A 26603-nucleotide genomic window follows, 5' to 3' on the forward strand; every position below is an offset into this window, starting at 1 on the left:
TTGACTCTGCAAATTCCAGAACAACAAAAAATAAACCATGTAGAAGAAAGACTTCTCATTGTTTTCTCTTTCATCTGTGGTTTCTTGTGTCTTGAGTGCAGACATTGTTTTCAGTTTCTTTTGCACTGCTGATTGATGGAGCAGCTGTGAGCTGCTCGTATTCTGCAGAACCTGATGGTGCCTAAGCTTCAGGCTTAGTCTACGCTGCAATCTGGATAAGAAGGGGTTGTGACCTAGCAACCACGTTGCAAGTCTGTGCTCAATGCTTTTAAAGATAGGCAGCTTTCCATGACTTTCAGCTCACCTTGGCACTTCCACAACATGATTAATTTTTCTGTCGGGCTCTCTCTTGCAGAGTCTGATTTAACTTGCAGTCAAACAAGCAATAAAGGTATTTTGTTCGCGAGCTGTTGTTCGTACTAGCCTGCATGGACGTTGGCATATGTTGATGAACTGTAACTAAACTACGCAGCGTGCCTTTCTATCCAGGGACTTGAGAATGTCCGTGTGGGTGTGTTCTAGCAAATGCTAATCGTAGCAAATAAAATGTGTTTTACAGTGGATTTGCTGGCTTTTTTTCTGAACAACCTTTTCAAACGATAGATTTAATGATAGATATTTTTAATGCTTAATTGCAGCGTGGACGAGATTAAACAAAGCAAGAAACTGGCATAAAGCCCATTTATGTATTAGTTTCTATACTGAACGCTAAAGCTGTAATGGTATGCCAGATTATGTTTTTATAAGGCATACAACAGAGCTTATTTGCATGCAGCCAACCAATGAATGCGGTTTTTTTCTTGGCTGACTTTCAAGGAAACCGGCTAGTGTTAATTGCATTGCCAGGAGAAAATGTTTTGTGACAGTTAAAGAATTTAAAGAAAGGAAGATAGGTTTAGTGTCATCAGTAATTAGATAATCAAGCTAGATTCTTTGTCGCTGATATCTTAGTATTGAGTCCCACCTCAGAAGGGCATTTCCAAGTGGGGAGGGCTGAGCAAATGTAGGTTGTCAGCAGCGTACAGTACACAAGAGTAGTTTTTCTGGCATGTAGACAAGATGAGGCTTAAAACAGTACACAGACGACATATTGAAACAGAGAGCACAGGAGCGTAGGTGCAGACATGAAGGCAACTTTGCACAAAATGTAGCGTTTCCTAGGATGGTTGGGCGTCACCTTCAGTCAGGTATTTTTCACAGCAGTCCCCTGTATAGCAGAAAAATACCAACTAATTGCTGCTTTGTTCTCTGAAAATATTGCATTAAATTAGAAAGCCACTGAATGCAGTCTGAAGTAGCTGTCTGTTAAAACTGAGAAAATGGCGTCCTAACACTTGGTTATTTGCGGAAGTGATGTATTGAATCTTGCACTCACACAGTAATAAAATGTTAATTCACAAATGTTTTGCTTAGATACTACTTCTCATTTTGAAAATTGCTTATTGCCTCATTAAAGCTTCTTGTCAATGATTTCCGACAAAAGCCTTGTCAGTCAATCATACCGTCCCTTTAGACTTATCCAACACTATCTTTTTAAAAATAAATAGTTAAACTAAGGACTGCAGGTTTGGTACTTGTTGTCATTCTCTGAAGGTTATTGTGATGCTTTAAACAATTGGAAGATATATAATCATTTGTGTACATTGTCGTTGGCATTCAATTTTGCTATGAATGATGTTTAGTTGTAGTTGCTCTCAATAAAATAATACAAGTTTTAGCATAACATTTTAACATCCGGTTGAAATAATTCTGAGTAGCAGTTGTGGGTTTTTTATGCACAATATGATGAATAATAAGGTTAATTAGGTAAATTAATTGTTATTTTTCAACATGTAATTCGGAATGTGCTTTAAATTGTTTCCTCAACTTTCCCTGTACTTGATTTCATAACCAATTATCTTATTCTATTCCCTTAATGAAAAGCATGGCCTTTGGTACTGATATATATTAAAGCATGAAGTTGCAGGTTCAGTTACTGGTTTCTGCTGAGTTAGCTGCTTGTTACTAAAGCATTGCAGTTATGGAGAGGTGGTGACGTAATGATAAAGTCACTCAACTAGCAATCCAGCTAATGTTCTGGGACATGAGTTTAGTCCCCACTGTGGCAGATGGTGAAATATGAATTAAGCAAAATCTGAAATTAAAGGCAAGCATAATGGCAGCATGTAACCACTGTCCATTGTCATAAAGACCAATCTTGTTCAATAATGTCCTGCGGATAAGGAAATTTACTATTTTTAACAGCATCTGCTCCGTACAAACTCCTGGGGGCCTGAGCCAAAGTTGGGAGAGCTGTCCCACAGATTAGTCAGGTAATTGCTTGAGATGGTCCTTCTCATTAAATCATACCATAGTGTCCCAGATGTCACCATTCCTGGGTATGTTCTGTCCTGCTAACAAAACAGACCCATCAGAGGCAGTGGCACAATGGGAAGAAGTTGCCCTGGGAGTTCTCAACGTTAACTGTGGACCATATGCAATCTCAGAATCAGGTCAAACATAGGGAAGGAAACCACCTGTTGGTTACCATTGGGGGCCCACACAGACACACTCCACAAATCCCATACACAAACAACACAGAATTGCACACAAATACACACATCTCCCTGAATTATTACTTCCCCACGTTGAGCATCACATGGAAGAAGCATTTAAAGATGGCAATGGCCCGGAATGCATTCTGGGTGTGGAACTTCAACATCATCAAGAGTGGCTTGCTCGTGATTATTGAGTTACCTAAATCCTAAAGGACATAGCTACCAAACTGGATCTATGGGAAGTGATGAGCAAGCCAACAATAAGGAAAAATCTAATGGACCTTGTTTCAACAATCTACTTGTCGCAAATGTGACAATCCATGACTGTGTCAGTAGGAGTGACCCCTGCATAGTCCTTGTGGAAGTGAAGTCCCCTCTTCACATTGAGGGGATAGCCTTCATTGTGTCATGTGGCACTACCACCATGCTAAATGGAACAGTCTTTGAAATATCTAGCAACTCAAAACCGGACATGTATGTGGTGCTGTGGGGAATCAACAGCACAATTCTATTCAACCATAATCTGTTCCCCCAATCTGCCATTGCCATCAAGTCAGGCAATCAACCTGGGTTTAATAGAGAGTCAGCAGGGCATATCAGGAACAACAGGTACACCCAGGCCTCAGTCCCTGGTGAGGCTATAGCACAGGATTACCTGCATGCCAAATGGTGGAAGCAACATGCAACAGACAGGGCTATGTAATCCCATAGCCAGTGGATCATATCTAAGGCCTGCAGTCCTGCAACTTTCGGTCATGAATGATGACGGACAATTAAACAACGAACAGGAGGGGGAGGGTCCACAAACATTGACCTCTTCAATGATAGGGACGTCCAGCATATCGGTGCAAAAGACGAGGCTGAAGTATTTGCTTCAACCTCTGAAACAACAAGTTGGTGATTTATCTTGGCCTCCTGAGGTCTCTAGTATCACAGATGCCAGTCTTCAACCAATTCGATTTACTCCATATGTTACCAAAAAATGGCTAACGGCACTGGATGTTGCAAATGCTATGGCCTCTGACAGCGTTCCATCAGTAGTTCTGAAGATGTGCTGCAAATCTAGCCAAGCTGTTCCAGTACTGTGAACCTACCTGTGAACTAATGTGAACTAATATGAACAATGAACTGGCAGAACAAGGGCAGAAGATGCATGGAAACACCACCACGTTCAAGTTCCCCTCCAAGCCCCACACTGCCTTTGAATTAGAATAACTTGCTGTTCCTTCATGTTGCTGGATCACAATTCTGGAACTCCCTCCTTAAATTCACTGAGTGTGCCAGCTCCCCAAGGACTATAGCTGTTCAAGAAGGCAGCTCACCCCCACTTCCTCCAGGGCAATTACAGATGGACAATAAATGCTAGCCTAGCTAGCAATGCCCACATCCTATTTACAAAGGAAATAACAAAATTTGTTGTTGGGTTTCCCTGGGTAAGGGGTGAAAGAAACAAGTATACATTCCCACTGATCATTATTCCACTGCATCGCATTGGAATGTATTTGCATATGTGGAGGGAACAGTTTAAAACTTAATGTGATTTTTCCCACTATTTGAATAGCCTGTCTTGTGTGCACTGTGAGAAAGCTTGAATTAATGCTCCAGCATGTAAATGTGCCTTTAGGGAAATGAGACAGTACAAAAAAATTGAAATAATATGAAGGGGAAGGAAAGCAAATATTTAACCCCAATTCAAACCTGGAATGGTAGGCGCAATAGGCAAGGCCTGGATCACTTGGGGAGGCGGGGGGGAATAAATCCCAGGGATGAGAAGACCCAAGATTAATTTTAATGTATACTTACTTATTATAATAACAATTATTTAAGAAATTTCACTGAACTCACAGAACACAGAGGCCTGGATAGAATCGACTTGGGGAAGATGCCTCCACTAGTAGGAGGTTCTAGGACCTGAGACCACAGCCTCTCAGTGAAGGGATGACCCTTTAAAACTGAGATGAGGAATTTCTTTTCAGCCAGAGGATGGTGAATCTGTCGAAGGCCAAGTCGTTGAATGCATTTAAGACAATGGTTCTTGATTAATGAGGGGATCCAGGGTGATGGGGAAAAGGCAGGAGAATAAGGTTGAGAATCATATCAGCTATGATCAAATGGCAGAGTAAACCCAATGGATCAAATAGCCTAATTCTGCTTCTGTATCGTATGGCCTCAGCTGAGTCTCTTCTGGCTGGTTACTAACCACCATCCCAAGTTGCTAATGAGTTCGAAACTAAATAGGTCTCCTGAATCCTGGAGTTTATTAGCGTTCTTGACCTGATGACACCATTTGAATCATGACTTGGGGCTGCTCCTGGCCACGAACCAGGTAATCTACTTGCACTAAATTTCAGTTGTGATAAAATGATAGTGTAAATTCCCTTGACCACCACTGTATTACCCTCACACATTGCCCAAGTGAGGTAGCAGTTTAGTAAACTATCTGCTTTTGCTTAAGTACACACTTAAGAAACAGCAGGTAGAGCAGTGAAAACGGTTAATTTTGGTTTCTGTACTGTTATTACATGGTTTACTGAATTGTGCAATGTCTGTTTCTCTTGAGGAGCAGCTGTTTTTTTTTCCACTCATGGAACGTTCTGTCTTGTTTTGGAGAAAGCTTGCACTTATCCTCTGGGAATACAGCATTGAAGAAATGACCCCGGTGAGGGCTGCTTCAGTGAACGTTGTATTTGATAGCTTGGGATACTTGAACAGTCACATCTGTTTAGTTTAATCCTGTTTTATTTTGATATTTATTTATAAGTTCTAAGCACCAAAATCCTGTAACACATTTTCACATGGAAGAATGGAGTTTAGACAACTTCAAAGTCATGTAAATCAGAAGTGTTGTTATTAAGGAGCTGTTGCCTTAATACAATGCCTCAGTAATTGTATTTTTTTTATACCTTTATCCGTAGAAACATGAAATTTAATTTGTGTCTGAATCTCTAAACAATCAATAACTATTTTAAGATACAATTTGTGCTCACAAAGCAGTGCTTTGCCCTGATCCTTTTTCATTTGAGAGTTTTCAGTTGTATATGGTCTGTCAGTGGACTTTCTCAACTTCTTTCCCTCTATAATTTACTGTGGTTACTCTTGAACTACTTGTTGCAGCAGCATTCGGAAAGGGAAGCTGATCCAGTAGAAAAGTGTAAGGCTGACACTGTTGAGGTTTTCAAGCTCTGAAAAGAAAACTCCCCTCCAGCTTTCTTTGATAGGAATATATTGATGTCTAATGTCTGTGACATAAAGATTAGACATTTCCCCTAATCCTCCTTCCTCCCCTCTCTAAATGGAAGGGAATGTCGGCTTTATTTAGCTTCACTGTCACGTTACCAAGAAAGCTTGCGTATAATTTTCTTCAAGGATGTTCTCTGTGCTGCTTTTCAATTGGACTGTTACGGGTGTACAAGACTGAGACGTCTATAAGCTTACAGGACATTAGCTACTGGTTCATATAGTGCATTAGCAAGAAATTAGAGGCTGCCTATCTTTATTTAGGCTGCTGCTTTATGTAATGTATAGCTCACAAGATTTCAGTTTTAACAAACACTTAAGAGTTTTGATTATTTTTCTCCAATTAAATGTGGAGAATTCTGAGATTAATAGTTTCATATACAGTTAAACAAAAACCTTTTGTGAGCAGGAATGAAGTCGAAATGACGACAGAATTTGAGAAAAGAGCTGTATAGTTGAGGTCAGGTGCAGTTACTGTGGGTGAGTACAATTTAGTGGGCCAAAGTTGCAATTTATTTAGAAGATGAAATACAAGTGGGGAAAAAAAAATACTGAACAAAATAACTGGATGACCTTCATGCAAGTGCAGACCTTACTGGACCAGATGCTAAGTAATGACTAAAAGATGCTAGAGTTAGAATCCCATTTGCACTGAGGACCATGCAACATGGTGGCTCCGCAGTTAGCACCGCTGCCTCACAGTGCCAGGGACCCAGGTTCGATTCCAGTGTGTGTGTGTGGATTCATCTGGGTGCTAGGGTTTCCCCCCTCTCTCTAAAGATGTGTGGGTCAGTTTGATTAGCCATATTAAATAGCCCCATACTGTCCAGGGATGTACATTCTAGGTGGATTAGCCTTGGTAAATGTGGGATTATGGGTGTAGGGATGGGTGGGATGTTCTTCAGAGGGTTGGCTTGGACTTGATAGGCCAAATGACCTCTTTCTGCACTGTAGGGATTCTATGATTCTAATTGTGGAGTTCAGGGTTAAGCTTATGAAAAACACGCCATTAAAGCATTCAGTAATCCAATGGTTCCTTCTTAAAACTGTAATTGGATAAAATTGACAGTGAGCCGAAGGAGCTATTAAATGAGATAAAATTTGACTTGGTTTTGGTTACGTTTTAAGGAGAGTCACAAAAAAGCAACATGTGACGAAGAGGCCGAGCACAAGAATCCCAAAGGTTGGGTTCTTAATAGTTCAGGGCATAGCTGTCAAAAGCAGGCTGAAGGGAGTGGGAGGTTACATAGAAGCTTGAGGTAAAGGCATGCAGAATTTTTAGTGAGCTGTAGGAGGTTACAGACATAGGGAAAGGTGAGGCATTTGGGGGCAAAATTGGCACATTTAAGCAGATGATAGGTGAGATAATCTTAGTACACTGTGGGCTACTGAGAGGAGTTTGGAGAAGCTGAAGTTTACTAAGAGGGAGGATGGTTGGCCAGGAGTTATTAAACTAATCGAGCCTTAAAGTGACAAAAGCTTGGAAGAGAGTGTCAGCAGAAAACGAGTTGAGACAGGAGTAGAGATCAGTGATGTTACACAAGTGGGTGTTTGTGATGTAGATGATTTAACAAGAAAAGCAGATTGGCCATTATATATCAGCTTCTAGTGGGTTTCAAAGGCCTCAACTTGGATTCAAGGAGGACACCAAGCTGTGCAGAGTGTAACTGGGAAGGCAGATGTAACTTTTTTTTTTAGTCTTCTGAATATTTGAATTAATTGCAGCTCAGAGTACTACATTTTGTACATGATGTGGAGGTGCTAATTTTGGACTGGGGTGGACAAAAGTCAGAAGTCACACGACACCAGGTTATAGTCCAAAGGGTTTATTTGAAAACACCAAGCTTTTTGAGCGCTGCTGCTTTATCAGGTCATTAGATTTTGTGCATGTAGTGTTACAGTAATGAGGTGGTGAAGTGGAACTGCAAGTTATGAATGTGTATGTGGGTCTTGATGGTGTCACCAAAATAGATGTAGATGAGGAAGAACAACAATTAAGATCAACCTTTGGGGGCCCTAGAGCAGTGCTTCCCAAACGTTTTTGAACTGTGGCCCAATTTTGAGGCTTTAATACGATCGAGGCCCATCGGTGAGAACTGAGAGAGCGTAGTACTGAAAAGGCAGGGGTTTGTTACACGCAGTATGCAGTTGTTTTAACTTGGTAAGAGTTCCATGGCAACCATTCTTCAGAGCTCACGACCCCACTTGGGATTCTGACCCTAACTTTTGAAATCCCTATCCTAATGTAATAGAATTCAGCTTCAGTAGGTTTTAATACCTGAATGAAGAAAACTGGACTGACCAACAACATGGGAGCAAAAGCATATACGAAAATAGTTAGGTTTGCATCCTTCACAACCAAGGGATGTCCACATGTTTTCTCATATGGGCGAAGGGAAGAACTGAGACCGTTCATTCAAGTCATTCTTGTACGTTGTCTAGTCTCTTTCAAATAGAATATTTTTACAAACCACTAATCAGAATCATAGCTTTGCAGTCCAGTTTATTTCAGAATTTTGAAGAATTCGTCTTAAAGGCTTCCATGTATCTAAAACACCTGTTTTTGTCAATCATTTTTACAATATCTTGTTAATATATTAGAATTATGAGCAGTTAATATGTAGCCAATGTTTGATTGTAGCTTTGTTCTCAAATTTACTTTTTTTTCTCCCTTTTGTCTAGGTTTGTAGTGTTTAGCTTGTGAGCTGAGCCATTATCAAAATGAATAGATGCAATCACAATTTGCTTTTAATACAACTTGGTCTGCAGTTGCATCATGTGATTCTTTGTATTAATTGATACAGAATATTTCTTACCTTTCTGTTTTGGTCTTTTCCAGATCTTAGCCACAGTGGTCTGGGAACGCAATATGAAAATTCCCACTGGGGACAGCCCCCCTTTAGGAGTGAACCAAACAGCATCTGGGATAAAGTGATAATAGACGGAAGTGACAAAGAGGCTTGGCCTTCCATTTCTGGAAACGAGACTGAAACTGCCTCAGAATGCACAGACACTGACTCTGCCTCAAACTGTGGCTCAGATAGTAGTAGCATGGCTACAGGGAGTGCACCAGGCAATTTCAATGGACAAAACAAAAATTGCAATAATGGTGGCAACGGAGTGCTTGTCCAAAGCAGTTCAAACCAGAGTGCCATTGGAGGTGGAGCAAATGGTGGAAATGGAAATTCATCCAGGGTGTGGGCTGTTGCCCCAGCATCTGCCCCTGGTGTAGGGCACTGCTCTGCTCCCAGTGGAAGTGGAAAGATGGATAGTATCGTAAGTGTAAATCCAAATTGTTGGAGCACTTCTACGTCTACTGCTGGTATTAACCTGAATCTTAATCCCAACGCCAATCCAGCTGCTTGGCCTGTAGTTGGTCAGGAAATTCAAGGAACTGTTGGAGGAGGAAGCACTTCAAATATTTGTAATCCAAGTAATCCCATTGATCAGAATTATGGTAACCCTAATAATGGTTCAGCAGGTACTTTGAATACCTGGGGAAATTTGCTGCAGCAAGAGAGCACAGATACACAAACGTCCACTTCACAGAATGTGTCTTTCAGCATACAACCTCAGAACCTTAACACTGATGGACCAAATAACACTAACCCCATAAACTCTTCACCAAATCCTATCAATGCAATGCAAGCAAATGGACTGCCTAACGTTTCTGTACCAGGAGGCTGGGCAATGACAGTAGGCATGGGTAAAATAAACCCACCTCATCTTCAAAACCTTTCTGGTGGTAGTGGGTCATCTGCAGTTTCTCAACTCAGTGGGCGCAATGGCGAAGGAATGAACAATCCTTCATGCAACTCAGTGTGGGGAGTGCCACATACTAATCCTACAACCACCAACAGTAACTCTGCATTTAGTCAGGGGAATGGAGACACTGTGAATTCTGCATTAAGTTTAAGTGCTAAACAAACATTAGCAAACAATTCCAATAATGCTGTTCAAAAGGATATTGGAAACAATGCTTGGGACTCTGGTCCCCCTACCAGTCCTAGGGTACTGCCATGGACAAGGGCTGGTACCACTGGGGGCTTGCACTCTGGTCCCAGTAGCATTGCAGCTTGGGGTAACACACCATCTAACAGGAACACTAGCAATGGTGTAAATGGAGAATGGGGCAAACTCTCAAACCAGCATTCCAGTAATGAAACAAATGGAAATGGGAAAGGGTGGGAAGGTCTTTGTGTTAACAACCAAGCACCTGCTTTGCAACAAGGTAATGAACAAATTAACTCTTTGGCCAAATCTTCTGATTTAGGTGCCACCGGTAGTGAGGGAAGTAATGAGAGTGCTGGTAGCCATCATGAAGGAAGCACCAGCAGAAGTGGAGGAAGACATAGTAGTAGCCGACGAAAGCCCGATAAAGGGATGAATGAACAGCAAGGGCTGGTCCAGAGTGTTATGTCAAAGCCAGATCATGACCCTAGAGTCTTGTGTAATTCTGGATGGGGACAGACACCAGTAAAGCAAAATATTTCCTGGGAAATTCAAGAATCCCCTAGGTCTGAGCGAAAAAATGACAATGGAACTGAGGCCTGGGGTTCTGCTGCTGCCCAGTCTTCAAACTCAGGGGCAAGAAGTGATGGGTCCAGCATGAGCAGTACGAATACCTCTTTAGTATCTGGTTGGGGAAATCTTCCACCAACTGTTATGTCTGATAACACAGGTTGGGGAGACAAAGTGTCTAATAGCCAGGGGGGATGGGGAGATTCTGCTAATTCTACTTCTGCTGCTGCCAAAAGTGGCCATGCCTGGGGTGGGGTTTCTAATCAGGAGGAGAAACCACCAACCTGGGCAGACTCTCCAAAGCCCAAGTCTCAAAATTGGGGTGAAGGACAGAAAACTAATCAAGGTTGGACATCAGGAGGAGTGGGAGTAGCAGGGAGTGGAGGAGGAGGAGGAGGAGATTGGACTGATACTGCTGCAGGACCTTTAAGTGAGGCAAAAAAAAATGGATCTAGTTGGGAGAATGAAAACAACCATACTGGACCCAGTTGGAATGAGACAACCAGATCACAGCCTAGTGGATGGAGTAACGGTACCAACAGCAAACCAAGTTCAAATACAGGCTGGGGAGAGCCTTCAAAATCGAGTGCACCACAGAACTGGGGAAATAAACTTCAGGATAATAATCTTAGCAACTGGGGAGGAGCTGCTTCTGTTAAACAGTCTAATTCGGGTTGGGTTGGTGGACCTTTACCTACAAAACAGAAGGACAGCGAACCCACTGGCTGGGAAGAGCCTTCCCCACCATCCATTCGCCGCAAAATAGAGATCGATGATGGTACCTCTGCTTGGGGAGACCCAACCAACTATAAGAAGACTGTAAACATGTGGGATAGAAACAATCCTGTGAATCAAAGTAGTAGCAACACTGTGGCTGAACAACCACCTCAGCCCCATCAGTCAAGTGCCACACAAAACCGATCCCCACTACTTGGTCCAGGTAGGATTCACTACCGTTTCAATTTTCTTTTACAAACATGTATTTAAGTTGATCTGTGTGATGGAATTTTGATATTTTTATAAAATTCTGGAAACATAACTGAAATTAACATTGATTCCTGAAAGAAAAATTGCAGGATGCACACTGTCATTTGAATTACGATCTTTATGCTTAGATATGAAATGCTAAAGTAATTTGATCCCATCTTGATACCTGTCAAGGTCTGCTGCTTTCTTCTTCTATCTGGCAAAGAGGGAAGGCAGTTGATTTGTTACAGTCACTTGCTGTTCTGAAATTAATGAGTCTCATATGTATTAGGGCAGGTTAAATTTACTTCTTTGTGTATCTGGCACACAATCAGTATATATACAGTATAATGGGAACCATTTTCTGATTAGCTTTCTAAACATGGAGTTTTAGATACTGGGAGTAATAGTCATACAGCATAGAAACAGGCCCTTGGGCCTACCATGTCTGTGCTGACCAACAAACACTAAACTACACTCATCCCATTTACCTGCATTTGGTCTATAGCCTACTATGTGCTGGCATTTTAAGTATTCCTCCAGATACTATTTAAATGTTGTGAGGATACCTGCCTCCACTACCCTGTCAGGCAGTACATTCCGTATTTCTATCTGAGAAAAAAAAATTCTCAGATCCTCTCTAAGCCACTTACTCCGCACTTTAAACTTATGTCTTCTGGACTTAGACACATTTGCCACCACACCCTCTCCAGGGCAATCATTTCTTCCATTATTGTGGCAAACCAAATCGGCACACAGTATTCCATCTATGGCCTAACCAATGCTTTTAAAGTTGTAGCAAGATTTCCTTGCTCCTTTTTCTATGTCTTGGCTAATGAAGGCAAGTATCCCATATGCTGCCTTCCGTAAAACCTGCAAAGGATGTATACTAGTTCAACATGCCTCATCCTTCAAAATGGACCCCCAATACTTTTTCTTACTGCTTTTTCCCCTCTCTGCCAAGCAGAAAAAGAATAAATGGTATAGTGAGTGGCCTGTAAAAGTCTTTGAACAAAATAATGCACTCAACAGTAGTTCTATGTTTTGGCTGACCGAACCTGCACCACACAGAAGAAGTCCCCAAGTCAGGACCACTACGTGGTAGGGACTTGCCTGTAGTACCATGACAATAAATCAGTACTGGACCTGCACCTTCCATTAGTTCAATAAGCCTTCTTAAATTGTGAGGAGTAGCCACCAAAATTCTAAATTTAATTTCTAGCTAGTAGAATGTTCCACCAGAGGGTAAAAATGTATAAGTACTCTGAATCCAATTTTTGTTGAACTTGTACTTATTGTAGGATACTTAGATAACTAAGTGCTAAAATGATGTATGTGCACAATATTCTGTATGTGAAATCAGTAATGTGCAGCTATGTGATCACCAATCTTTTAAACAAAAAAAAATTCATTCATTTTGGTCTGCTTAGTTGGTTACTGAACAGAAACCATTAAAATAATTATCTGAACTTTGGTATGCAGTGTGTATTTCTAAAGTTTGGATGTAACATGAAACTCAAATGTAATAAACAATGAGGATAATAGAAGACTTCAGGACAACATAATAGATCGTTGATTTGGGTAGGCCCATGGCAGATAAAATTTAATGCCAAGCATTGATTGTGGGTCTGCTGTATAAGCCAGCATTTATTGTCCATCCCTAACTGCCCTTTTAGAAGATGATGATAAGCCACCAATACCAGTGATGGAGTCTTTCATGAATAGAGAAATTGCTGCTATTTTCTATTGAGCGAAAATAATTATGGGAAGATTCAATAGAGAAGTTCAAAGTCATAGTATTTTGACAAAACAGGTAAGAAAGAAAAAAGTTTCCTTTGTCAAATGGAATAATAGCCAGAGGAGTCAAATTTAAGATTTTTGCTAAAAGAAACACTTGTGGTCCAGCACTGTACCTGAATGGTTATGGAAGCAGTTTCAATAGTTAGTTACTGAAAGGAATAGAGTGAATAAATGCATGTAGGGAAAATGTTTACAAGGTTCTGGGAATGATAACAGAGAAATGGGATTAATTGGATAGTTGTTGTGGCATGATAGACAAAGTTGTCTCCTAGGCTGTGTCATATAATTTGAAGTCTGTTGTCGTAGGACAGTGCAGAGGACAATGAATATATAAAATGTATTTATATTGAATTTATAGAAAGTTTAACATCAGTTTCATTAAAGAAACTGCATATTTGGTATCCTGTGTCTAGATTGCTAGATTTCAAACCATGAGCAGCATTTTTTCTTTGCAGGTCAGCCACTCATTGCAAAAGTAGTTAAGTTTAGCACTGGAACTGCTCCCTCCCACCAGTCTACCTCTGCTTGAAAAAAGGGTTTCTGCTTTGGAGTACTGCAAAAAATGTCAGTTTATCTCTGAGGAAGAAGAGAGTTGTAATTGGGGAATGCAGTCTTTAGATTCCATGTTTTGCCAGAACCCACTTGTTTCCACTTAAATTAAGCAGCAAAGTTCAAGTTCACAGAATACCCTCCAATTGCCATTTTATGTCCTGCAGATATTGATGAGCCATATATTTTCAGTTTCTCTTTTTTTTTTCTGCATCAATTAATGTTGCAAGTTGATTCCTATGAGAAAGTGTTCAGATTTTTGCTATAGAGTAGGTTAATCGCCAGTGCAGTTCCAAACCTGGTGAGCCTTACCTCGTTGGGAATGTCAGTATGTCTTAGATGGGAGTGAGAGTTATAAAGTAGCAGTTTCGGTACTCAATCCCATTAGGACTACAGACAAAGTAAGGGCTCTGCAGTGAGGATTTTCACTTGCGGCAGATGGTTCTTGTCCTCAAAGACCTTGACAAGCTTCATACAACTGCAACATTCTTGAAAGTCACATTGAAGATCCAGTAATGGGCAAGTCCTGCAGGTAATGAAGGTCCAATGCTTTAAATCAACATATCTGAAATAGAGTCATCTTGATGAATAAGTACAATCCATAGAGGAATTTTTTTTTTATCACAACCACTTCCTTGGGGCATCATTGGTTATAGCTGACACCTTCCTGATCATGGTCTGTCCTCTGCAGCAGTTGAAGCACTTGTTTCTTGAGCTTATTGGACAATAAAGGATTAGAAACAAGCCTATTAATTTAAGCCTCCATATATTTGTGTATATGGTTGCTAGAATAAGTTTGTATGATTCACGTTTAATTGTTTCATTCATCCAAGTAAAGATTTCGAAACATTTATGGAACTCAAAGTTTAAGTGTGGTTTTAGGGTTTCAAATAGCCAATATATGCAAAAATCCAAGTGCACAAGTCTCCGAATCTCTTCAGTATCTTGTACAGTTTTTGTTAATTATGTTTGTACATGATTTACATGGGCTTTGGAATTTAGCTTAATGTATATTGAAGTAACGATAGAATGGTTTTGTGGTTTTCAGTTTTGATACAGGATTATGTACAGCTGTTTTATTTAGCTGCTTCTGTAAACAAGTAAATCTGACCCATTTAAAAAAAAAACTGCTTTAAGTACAGCACTTGTGCATTTTTTAAATAAAATGGTAGCTGAGTTTTAAATGATCACATCATTAATGGGAGAAATGCGAAGATATGTGCTGCTGTTTTAGCAAATTATATTTATATATTCTTAATGGAAAATGATATGTTATAAAGTGTTCCAAAATGTTGTAGTCTCGTAAAATTATTTTAGTTAAGTATATTGTTACCCTTAAATTGGCTTCCTTGAAAACAGTTGATAATTTAATCGATTGGTCAGGCACTTTCTTTTACCTTTCATTCTAGAAAATACTTTCATTCCTAAAATGTAATTCCAGTAACAAATGCTTTCCTTGACTAATTTTGAATGCTTTCTATCAGTTATTACCTGAATATTAAACACACTACGTGTATGTCCAGATTATTTGCTTGGTTACTGCTACAGATTTGTGCACTTGCCATTTCTAAAGAGAGCATTAAAGAAGGCAGCACATGTTTCCTGAATGAGAGTTCAGCTTACCTAATTTACCCATAAATAAATATGTCTTTTTAATATTTTTTAAGAGTGGCATGGTGGCACAGTGGCTAGCACTGCTACCCCTCCGTGCCAGGGACCCAGTTTGTTTCTAGCCTTGGGTGGAGTTTGCAAGTTCTCCCTTTGTGTGGGTTTCCGCTGGATGCTCTGGTTTCGTCCGACAGACCAAAGATGTGCAGGTTAAGTAGATTAGCCATGCTAAAATTGCCCTGTAGTGTCCAGGGATGTGCAGACATGGATTAGCCATAGTAAATACAGGGTTAGGGTTGGGGTTTGGTGTTCCAGGTCGGATGCTCTTTGGTGGGTTGGTGCAGACTTGTTGGGCCAAATGGCCTCTTCCCACATTGTAGGGATTCTATGATTCTGTGAAATTGTTCTGCATGAATTAATAAAGTTAAACAATTAAGTATTTTGAAAATGGATTTACCAAGAAGCTACTTTAATGGTGTTAACATTATATTTCACTGAACTTAAAAATTCATACACCCTGTTAATGAACCTGTTGCAAAGGCAATATCACAAATGTTTCTGTTATTATGTAACCTATTCTGACATACCTCCAGAATAAAAACATTTTCCTGAATATGGATATCTCTAAGGCCTAAACTATAGTTAGGTGCTTTCTGTATTCTGGAATGGCGGGTACCATACAAAGCTGCAACAAAATCAAAAAATTAGAACTGTTACCTTATTTCAAATGACAAGTCATAAACTACAGAAATTCATATGCCAGTCCTGAACCCTGCAGAGAATGTTCAGCAACAGATGGTAAGCATTCTGCTGCACTGAGACATGTATTTTCTCTTGCAGTAAAAAAAAACGCTTTGTTCATTAATACTGTATTCACATAAGCAGCGTGCCAGTTAGCTAAGTTGGCTGGATGGCAGGTTTGCGATGTAGAGTGGTGCAAATAGTGTGGGTTCAGTTCCTGCACTGGCTGAGATTACCATGAAGGATTTTCCTTCTCAACCTATACCCTCATCTAAGGTGTGGTGACCCTCATGTTAAACCACCACCAGTTTTCTCTCTCTAATGAAAGAGCAGCCCTGTGGTCTTACAAAACTATGGTGACTTCACCTTTTACATAAGCACATTGTGCTTCCATGGTCCCAAAAAGAAAGGTCTTGCTTAAAATCTAGCACAAATGAAAAGTGAATCCCAAATTTCAAGGGCAAATTTCCCTCCATCTACTAATGTATTTTGTGCAAAGTAAAAAGGTCAAATTTATAGAAAATGGTTTAAGGAACATGAGTTCTCTTTGACTTATTTATGAGGTATTTTTGAATAAAGTTTAAGTGCTCTTTATGGTATTCCATCTTTGTGTTTAATTAGGAGAGTCTGTTAATTATTGATGTTCTCTGTGCTTAGTTTAGTTAAGTGTGGATGTGGAGAAAAGTAAATAAATTGTAGACATTGCCAAAGCAAAGAACTGTAGTATTTATTTTGAAGCTAAATCTAGAAGCATGGAGCAAACACTTTAAACACTATATAGAAAAAAGCTTTCTCTCCCATAAACACTCATATTTCTGCAAAACTGCAAGATGCAAAATATACAACATTATTTTTTTAGTGGCTGAGTTTGTCTGGATAGCAGCAGTGGCATAATAATGCATTGACTGTTAAGAAATGACTCTTTCAAAGCCACTTCTATAGATCTAGAATGATTGCTAGATAGCAGTTAATTCTTAAAATATTTGCGGGGTTACCTTAAACATATTTATGATTCAGTTCTAAACGCAGCAAGCTCGTTTGGCATACATCAGAAATGAAAAAAAAAACTGCAAATACTGTGGTCAATACAGTATGATGTTAATGACTCATTTACAATAAAGTAAATGCTGAGAAAATTGGACTTAGCTGAGCATGTCTCTTAATTTAAGTATAAGACTAAGTGCAAAGAAACACAAAACAAAACACAACAAAATGGATGTATTCATGCTTCAAGAAATCTTTGCCCCCTGGTGGTTAAACACTGCTTCTTTAAATATGCTATAGTGAAATGTTCATTTTGTTTAACTATAATGTCTATGTTGCAAGTTTAAGAAATCAAAAATAAAACTAATTTCAATTGAATGGGCACTGTATTTAAAAGATAACGTAATTCCCTAGCCTTCAAACCTGAATACATATTTTGTTGTGTTCAATGTGCTGCACTCTGTATGCTAAAATTTAAAATGCCTTAACTGTACAGACATTAAGTTTTTGAAATGTTAAATTTTGTAGACATCTGTTTTCTTCAAGTATTCTGGTGTTAACTATAATTTGGGTTCTCACCTTTGTAATAAGTTGGAGAAAACTACTTTGATGTTTTTCTGAACTAATGCATTGTTAAAATCCTACTCTGCAACTGGAAACTCATTTGCATCAATTATTATGTTATAGATTTGTATCGTAGCAAAAGACATTATTTTAAATTGTATATTGATGTGCATAAATGTTACACCTCACTGGAGTAGCATTCGGAAAATCCAAGGTCTGCTATTCGGGGAGTCCTCACAAAAGGTAAAGATTTTAAAGAGTAACAGAAATCCCCAAATGTACCTGCCTTAGATCTAAGTTGGTAGAAAGCTCAGTCCAGGTTTCTGTTCTTAACAAGAATGACTATTTGTTACAAATAGATTTTAATGCCAGGTAAATAATTATGAGCCATTGACAAATTAGCTGAAACTCAAGCTAGAAACCTTTATAAGTTTTATTAATTCAAAGTCATAACTTGCAGCAACTGATGAAAGGAACTAAACTGGCTACCGTCAAGACTGAGATGCTTTTTCTGCAGCTCCTTCCCTTTGAGAGGTCAGATGGCATCTGCCGCAAGCATTCACATCCCAAGCTGTTCAATTACTTGGGAGTCTTTCAAATAGTTATGAGCAGGGAGGAGGCCTTTGTCATTAGACTGTAGACTGATGACCAGTTATTTATTGGCCACTTCTTGCCAGTCACCTCTCCATTCATACACAGCCTCTGGCTCCAGCTCATCTGTAACTCGATTTTCCCTACTGCTTTCTCAAAAAGCTATGTAAACAGCGCTTGAAATGAATGTACAAAATGTAATCCTGTAACAATCCTTGGCTTTTAAAACTATTCTTTCCCCATTTCAGGTGACAATCAAAAATTCAGAAAAATAAAAAAGCTATGATCTTTTCAATATAATTATATATGTTTACATTAGCCCACTTCTATGTTGTATAAACTTTCAGTCCAACATGACTGTTCTGATGTTTATGTTCTCCTTGAGCCTCCTGTTACCTTTTTCTTTTCTAAGTCGACGATTATAACCATCTATCCTTTTTTCTCTCTCACTCTCTCGCTCACCTTAACCACTCATGGTGTTGAGTTCCATGTTCTTATCATTTTTTGGGGTAAAGAAGTTTCATGTATAATTAATATATTAGGCATAAGCACATATTTCTGTGGGAATTCAAGAAAGTAACATTTTTATTTGCTGTGGAGTTGTCACCTGTAACAATCTATATGCTTGATTCTTCCATATCAGTTACTCTTGTTCAAGATGTCATGGATAATTGACAAAAACGTTAACTTAAAAATGGGCAGTGCGATATTTATCTATTTCGTATAGACTTGGTTTTTGGATCCAATGAAAGTCTCCAATTCACACTTATCCTTGTAGCATCAAATTTCATTAGAATATAAAGTTTATTTCTAAGAACAGTTTGCAGAAAATTGGCTTTTATTTCATTGATCAGACTATCACTCAATCTTCTATGCACAGTGTGTTTTAAATTATTAAAAAACATTTGTGAAACTGTTTGCTGGGAGAGCCAAATATAGGTGCACAATGTTAGTTTTGGCACTAAATTCTTTTAGGAGAGGAATTAGAAGGCATTATTTTACCCGACTTTAGCACCTCCAAAATTTCTGGATCCTGGAACAATTGTAACTTTCAAAACGAGATTGATTTGATTTTTATTTAGGTAAGAGTATCGAATGATAACAAACTTAGAGATAAATAAAGTTTAGGTACGGATCAACCATGATCCCATTGAATGACTCAGTAGCTCAATGATTTAAATGATCTAATCCTTATATTCATAAACTGAGAGTTGTTATGACAGACATAGCATAGCAAAGCAAACCAAACCAAAACAGCTTCATTATCTTGAATTCGCAATGCAGTAAAATTAGAATGTTCAATGACCATCAAATTTGCTCAATTGTACCTATTCATATTTTACAAATGACAGGTCTTTGACGTAGGCCCAATCATTTTTGATCATAAATCCCAACTCTCTCACTGGATGGACAGAGTTAAGGGATAATTTCTTTAAAAAATGAATTTGTAATTTGCTGGCTCAATAACCATTTCAGTGATAAATACCAGGTCTTCATGAAGTCCTTGGCACATGGAACTGAATATTTTGCTTCAATTCCAAAATCGTCAGTTAATGCAGACGACTGCAACAGTCCTCTAGAGATTGGTAATTAATTTCTACAGACCAAGATTCTTTTCTCAGAATGTTCAACAAGTTGACAACTGGAGAGAAATTAGTTCTTTTGAATTGAATATAATTCAATTCTTGGTACTGGAAAGTCGTAGAGAACATTTGAGAGGATGTGAATAGGGGGCAAACTGGTACAAAAATATATGTTAATAGAAAAGGATGCAACACTGCCCTTGTGTGTTGAAATTAAGTGGTTCCAAATCAGGTCTTCAACTTTGGTATTTCAGTTATCTTAACTAAAGATACTGAACCTTCAGAATAACCAATTATTTAAACTAAATAGTGTTCAATTAATTGTTAAGGCTGTGTTGGATTAACAAAAACCATTTGGCTTCGATTGCATGATCAAACAAATGGGAAAACCTTTGGATAATATGCAGTCGATTTGGATTGATATGATGAAGGCTTTAATATTTTCCCAGGCTGGGGAGAAGCACTCAGTGTTCCTACGAAGACTGACAACTCTTGGGGTGAGCCGCCACTTCCGTCTACCACGGTCGATAATGGAACTTCAGCATGGGGCAAACCTCCCAACGGCAGCTCAAGTTGGGCAGATAATACTGCAGAGTCAACGGGGAATTTTAGTAGAGGGAATGCTTCAGCTGCTGTCCCGACAATGTGCAAACCAGGTAACAAAATTTGAGTATTTCTTTATTTGTGTAGAAGTGCCAATTGGTGTGGTCACTAAGCTCACCAAAATAAAGTTGTTGAGAGCAGTTTGCTATATTTCTCCATGAGGACTATGGATTCAATTTATTGGAATAATACATAATTCCTGTTTGCCAACTGGTGTGGGTGAGAACAGCATTTGTGCTTTGTATAGTTTTTGCATGTAAGTCAGCTTATTATACATTGTAATCCTACAGGGTTTTCATTTATAGTAGAATACTTCGTTATTTGCTTGAAATTTGAGATTAATTCAGGTGCCCACAGTTTTCTGTGAAAAATCTTCAATATCTGTTAAGGGCACCTGAGTCGAAGTATCTTTCAACCTTAGTTGGCATATGATAAATTTTTAATTAGTTAAAATGGCTCTTGGAGCCTTTTTGTTCTAATTGAGAAATATGTTAAATGCAAAAGTTTTGGGAATAATAATACTGTCATAAATAACAATTCCCAGACATTGATAATGTATAATCCAATATAAGAGGCAGAATGTGATTATCATCATGATGAATGAAACAAAGTGGGAAGTTTAAAAATATACGTGGGAATAAAGTCCATTAAGAAAAATTTCAGTAGAGATTATCTAGCACTAATATACAGAATCGGAAAATCGTTATGCAGGAAGACACCGTACAGTCAATTGTGTCTGTCTTGGCTGTCTAAGCATTAGAGATTAAGCTTTTCTATGTAAGGTGATAATTAATGAGAATGACATTTGCAGCGTACCAACTTTGCTTCATGTATTAGATTTGAAAATTATATAATCATCAGAGTTTCTTTTGCAATGATACTATTTTAAAAATGCCAGTGGAAGGTAGAATCAGAAGAAAAATATTTCAAAAGTTGTAACATGTTGCAGCGTTGCTGTGCTGTTTTAAAAGGTTGAGTTCCAAGGCAGATGAGAGCTAGTTTAAGATCCTTGCTGGTGAACATGATTGTCTCAAAGTTTTGATTTGTAATATAACAAGGGCAATATGATATTGTAACTCATAATTTTAAATAGAATTGTAGAATACAAAGCCAATACAAATACTCAATGATAGAAAAAACATCAATCAGGATAAAATGCAGCTGTTTAACTTGTGAACAACACAAAAAGAGTCATGCTCAAAAATTATTTATTTTGGTACATTCTATTTTCTCTCATTTTGAATGCTATTTTGCCTGTGTACTCTTGAATTTTTTCGTAGGGAAGGGAGTGCGGCACTGGGAAAACAAGGAACAACTGGGTTTATTTTTATTGTAGAACAGATTTATAAAATACATCAGCCACGTGTTGGAAATGCCAAGTTTAGGTCGAAGTGGTTTGTTTAATTGGTCTGTGAGCTTGAAGGAGTAAAGGACTCGAGCGCAAGTATGACAAACTACAACGAGCTTTAGAATACAATTTCCTATATTAGAATAGAGGATATTGATAGACTGGACTCCTAGTAAAGTTTGAATCAATTAACACTTCAAATAAATATAAAAATGTTATGGCTGGTTTTGAAGACTGCAGTAGTTTCCAGTTTACTGGCAGCACGGAAATCTGATGCTAACCAATACAACCAGTCAAAACTTAACCATGCGAATTGTCAGAATGAACGGATACTGTCAAATACCCATGGATATGTGTGCACAGCCGTGGATTTTTAAAAAGGTCCCCTCTGGATGTGAGTAGCTTGCTGGGAAAACTGTATAATTTGTCTCTTGCAGTTTCCTTTTGAAAAGTGTTGATAGACCACATTGAATGTTAATTGGCTTTCTTTCTTTCAGGAAATATTAACAATCAGACATGTGGGATTGACTCAAACATACCACCAATCAGAATAGCTGCATCAGGTTTTCATCAAGAAGAACATTAGGGTGCTAATTGGGTTTTTAATAACTTATTAACAATGTTTCTGATTGTTTCCCCAGTACTAACCTACAAACTATTGAATTAAGAATGTTTTTAAAAAAGGAGCAGGAATAGATCACGCATGTGTTGAGACTACTTGGAATAAAATCATAGCTGATAGATTTGTGGCCTTAACTCTACAATCCCCACTGAAGCCTTGGTGTTGTCTTTGAAAGGTCCGATGTACCAAACTTCACTCTTCTTTGAAGAAGAAAATTCCAAGCACTAATAGCCCTCTGACAGAAGAAGTTACTCACCATCTCTATTTTAAACAGGAAAAATGTTATTTTTAAAATCTGCCCCCTTATTTGTAGATTTCTTCAAGTCAGTAAACATCATCTCAGCATCCATGCGGTGAAGCCCCTTCAGAAGCTTGTGTTTCAATAAGTTCAACTCCCATTCTTCTAAACGCTGATGAAAATGCACCCAATCTGTTTAATCCTTCAACCCAGGGATCAGCCTAGTGAACCTTCTGTGAACTGTACGACCCTCCTTAAGTAAGGTGATGGAAACTGCTTGTGACCCTCTAGGTGCTGTCTCACCAATGCATTGTACAATAGTGGAAAGTCTTCCTTACATTTATACTGTTTATTCTTTGAAAAGTGCCAACATTATTTTTGCCTGCCTAATCACTTGCTGCACTTGCTTGATAATATTTTGTGATTCATGTATAAGAACACCATATCTCCTTGTCCTGAAGAATGCTGTATACCTTTCCATTTAAAAAACACAATCTGTTCTTGTATATTTCCTGCCAAAGTGTACAACCTCCTGTTTCCATCCGCCCTTGCAGATTCTTTGAGGCTTCTTGCAAAATTCTTTCCAGCAGCAAATTTCACTACAGTACATTTTGGTCCATTCATCCAAGTCATTAATGTTGATCATGAATAATTCAGACCACGATGCAGTTCCCACTTCACTAGTTACACTTTGTCAACCTGAAAAAATAATCCATTCATCCCCACTTATTTCCTTTTAGTTACCCAATCGTTCCTCCTTCCATGCTATCATTTTCCCTCCAACAACACACACACACATGAATGCATGCACACCATGAGCTCTTATCCTGTGTAGTAACCTTTTATGGTGGTTTTTGAATGCCATTTGGAAATCCAAACACATTACTATACATCAATTGGTTCTCATCTATCCAGCATGCTTGTTACATCCTCTAAGAACTCTTATCAAATTTGACAAATGTGATTTCCCTCCTTATTTGGGTTAATAGTATATATCTTTTTCCAATAAGTTATTTATACCCTTAGTATGCAGGATAATGACTGTCATGTCTTTAATCAGAAATTAAATGGGCTGTAAGATTAGCAATACCTATTGCAGAAGGGATTGGTTCTGACCCAAATGACAGTTGTTTGTTGTGTCAGGTTCATTTTTGTTTCTGTTGAAACTTCTATACTTTAACATATATGCCGTTAAGCCTATAACATCTATAGGCTTAACGGCATTAATGTTATTGGCAAAGTAGAATCTGTTTACTTGGATTGGCCTAGATAATAACAAAGGTAGGTTATCTCGGAGGAGGAGTGGAGTTTCGGACAGATCCCTCTGTCTTTTGACCTTGACAGGCTCCTTAGCCCAAGGTTTGCCTGATTTGCAGTCTTTGTGTAGAGACCCTAGAGCAGGACCAGGTAGACCTGATCCACATTTGTGGTAGGTGGAGAAGATAGGTCTGAACACCCATCACCAATTCCAGAAGTCTTTTTTAAATATGAGCATCATATATGGATGCATGCATACAAAATTACAATTCACTCAGGGAACTAGGCATCAGCACTCTTCCTCCAATCCACGAGCAGTACTGAGAAGGCATTTTCTTTCTGCCTGAATCTGTCCTCCCCCTGAGGCCAAGGAAGCGTGCTTTTTAATTGCGTGGCTAAACATATAGGTTGGCTTTCCAGCCTATATCTTGCCTCCAGAAACCCAGAAGTGAGTTGGTGGTCACCAGTGGTACATGGCTGAAGGGGATGGGAAAAGAAGAAGGGGGGGTGCAACACTCTGAGGGTGCTGCCTTCCTCCCCCAATCTTTCCATGAAGAACACCACACTCCCCTCTTCCCTTCCCCTCCTGCTTATCTTCCCAACTATGGACAACAACATGCTGAGAATCCCACTAGCCGAAAATTCTTCCAAAAGTTTTTTATTTGTGAAGTAGTGTTGGATTGTTGTTTATCTTTGTTGTGCCTTAACTATGAAACTGGTGGAAATGATAAAAACTGCAAAACAAAATTATGCAAAATTAAGATATACTTTGACTTTAACACAGCAGGGATGTTTAACTGGAATTGGTTGTAAGCTTAATCTTCCCAAAACTGTTTTGATTATGTGACAAGTAAATGATTTTGCTTTTATTATTCAGCCTCCAAATCTATGCAAGAAGGTTGGGTCAGCAGTGGAGATGAAATCGGCCTGACTAGTAGCCATCATTCTAACTGGGAAGAGGATGATGGGGAGATGGGAATGTGGAATAACGCGGCTTCTCAGGAGAGCAACTCTTCCTGCAATTCCTCAGGCTGGGGCAATGCCAACAAGAAAGTGCATCAAAAGGTTGCTTCTATTTTATTTTGATTTTGGAAATTTGCTGAAATACTTCATTCGTGCTAATGGTGGAAGTCATGAGTTTGACTGCTGTTGATGTTACTGTTGGGGGGAGAAAAAGAATCTGAACAAGGTGCCTATTTTTCAGGGCATGAAAGCATCAAATAAGCAAGAGGAGACTTGGCTTATGAACCGCCTGATAAAACAGTTGACTGATATGGGCTTCCCTGTAAGTATCTTTTTATTAAATCTCTTAATTCTTGCGTGGGTACACACTAAAAAGTCTTACAAATCAGATCTTTTAATGCAATTCAAATTGCTTCTAGTTTGAAGGCTGTAATTGCAGAATCTTTCTTGTGCAAGTCAAAAGTCGAAACATTACTGTTGGGCTTTGTCAGCCTCTCTGTCTTTATCAGCAAGTACAGTTATTTTCACAACTGTTTCATAATAGTTGAATTAAAGAGTGACTAACTAGTGGAAAAAAATGTCACAATACTGATGATCGGGTGCTGCTGCCTAGTGGCATTATTACTAGTATATTAATCCAGAGACCCAGGTAAAGTTTTGGAGACTCGTGTTTGAATCTCACCACAGCAGATGGTAGAATTTGAATTCAGTAAAACTTTGGAGGTTAGAGTCTAGTGATGACCATGTTGAATGTCAAAAAAAGCCTATCTAGTTCACTAATATTCTTTAGGGAAGGAAATTGCCATCTTCACCTGGGTCTGGTCTGCTCATGACTCCAGACCACAGCAATGTAGTTGATCCTTAACCACCATCTGAAACAGTGTAGCAAGCCACTCAGTTGCATCAACCGCTAGAATGTATCAAGAAAAATGAAGTTGACTGGGCTACCTGGTGTAACTTAGGCACTGGAAATGACAACGGCGAGCAAAGCGCTATTGACCAAGATTTCCTTCCAAACATGCAGCGGCTCATGCCAAAATTGGGAGAGCTGTCTCAAACTTCTCAAGCAACAACCTGACAGAGTCAGACCCATACTTTGCAATGTCCCTGACACCACCATACATATCCCTGAATATGTCCTGTGCCAACAGCACAGCCCCCATACTGGTGGCGGTACAGTAGTATGCAGTCTGGTGGGAGAAATGCAAAGAAAAGAACCTACCCATGTACATGGCCGCCTTTGACCTTACAAAGACCTTTGACGCTATCAATTGGGAAGCATTATGGAGTGTCTCTGTTTTGGTTGCAGCATGAAGTTTGTCATCAACCTTCACCTGCTCCATTTTGACGTGGAAGTAATGGTAATGACAAATGGCTCCACCACTGACCCATTCCCTGTTCAGACCATTGTCAAGCAGGGCTGTGTCATTGCTCCAACATTGTTCTCTGTCTACCTCGCTGCAATGCTTCACCTCACTGCTGACAAGCTGTCTGCTGGAGTGACGCTAACTTATAGAATCAGTGAGAAATTATTCAATCTCTGCTGCCTTCAAGCCAAGACCAAAGTCACTCCAACCAGTGTCATTGAGCTCGAGTACGCGGATGATGCTTGTGTCAGTGCATTCTGAGGATGTACTCCAGACCACCACCAGCTCCATTACGGAGGCCTACGAGAGCATGGGTCTCCTACTGAACATCCGTAAGACAAAGGTCCTCCATCTACCTGGCCTGACACTCGGAAGTGAAACCCCAATCATCAAGGTCCATGAGGAAGCATTAGAGAACATTTGACTATTTCCGAAATTTTGTGTCCTGTCAGCCAAAGCAACTATTTGATGAAGAGACCCAGCACCAACTCCAGTGTGCTAGCACAGCCTTCGGCCACCTGAAG

General features: G+C 39.2%; 1 protein-coding gene across 2 annotated transcripts in view; it reads left to right on the top strand.

Annotated features, from left to right (window-relative positions):
- LOC125488411 (trinucleotide repeat-containing gene 6C protein-like) overlaps positions 1 to 26090 on the top strand; it is a 41052-nt gene extending 14962 nt beyond the window's left edge. The window contains exons 1-6 of one of the 2 annotated variants that reach the window (XM_048621504.1): positions 1112 to 1187; positions 8614 to 11235; positions 20131 to 20337; positions 24627 to 24814; positions 24954 to 25034; positions 26022 to 26090. In XM_048621504.1, the coding sequence (XP_048477461.1) occupies positions 1163 to 1187; positions 8614 to 11235; positions 20131 to 20337; positions 24627 to 24814; positions 24954 to 25034; positions 26022 to 26060 (3162 nt within the window). In that variant the 5' untranslated portion in view covers positions 1112 to 1162 and the 3' untranslated portion in view covers positions 26061 to 26090. Of the gene's footprint in view, positions 1 to 1111; positions 1188 to 8613; positions 11236 to 20130; positions 20338 to 24626; positions 24815 to 24953; positions 25035 to 26021 lie in introns of those variants that run through there. The other variant, XM_048621505.1, reaches the window with a different exon arrangement.
- Positions 26091 to 26603: the final 513 nt, after the last annotated feature.

Source organism: Rhincodon typus, unplaced genomic scaffold (assembly GCF_021869965.1).
Source record: "Rhincodon typus isolate 14 unplaced genomic scaffold, sRhiTyp1.1 hic_rhity00000720, whole genome shotgun sequence".
NCBI classification, from domain to species: Eukaryota; Metazoa; Chordata; class Chondrichthyes; order Orectolobiformes; family Rhincodontidae; genus Rhincodon; species Rhincodon typus.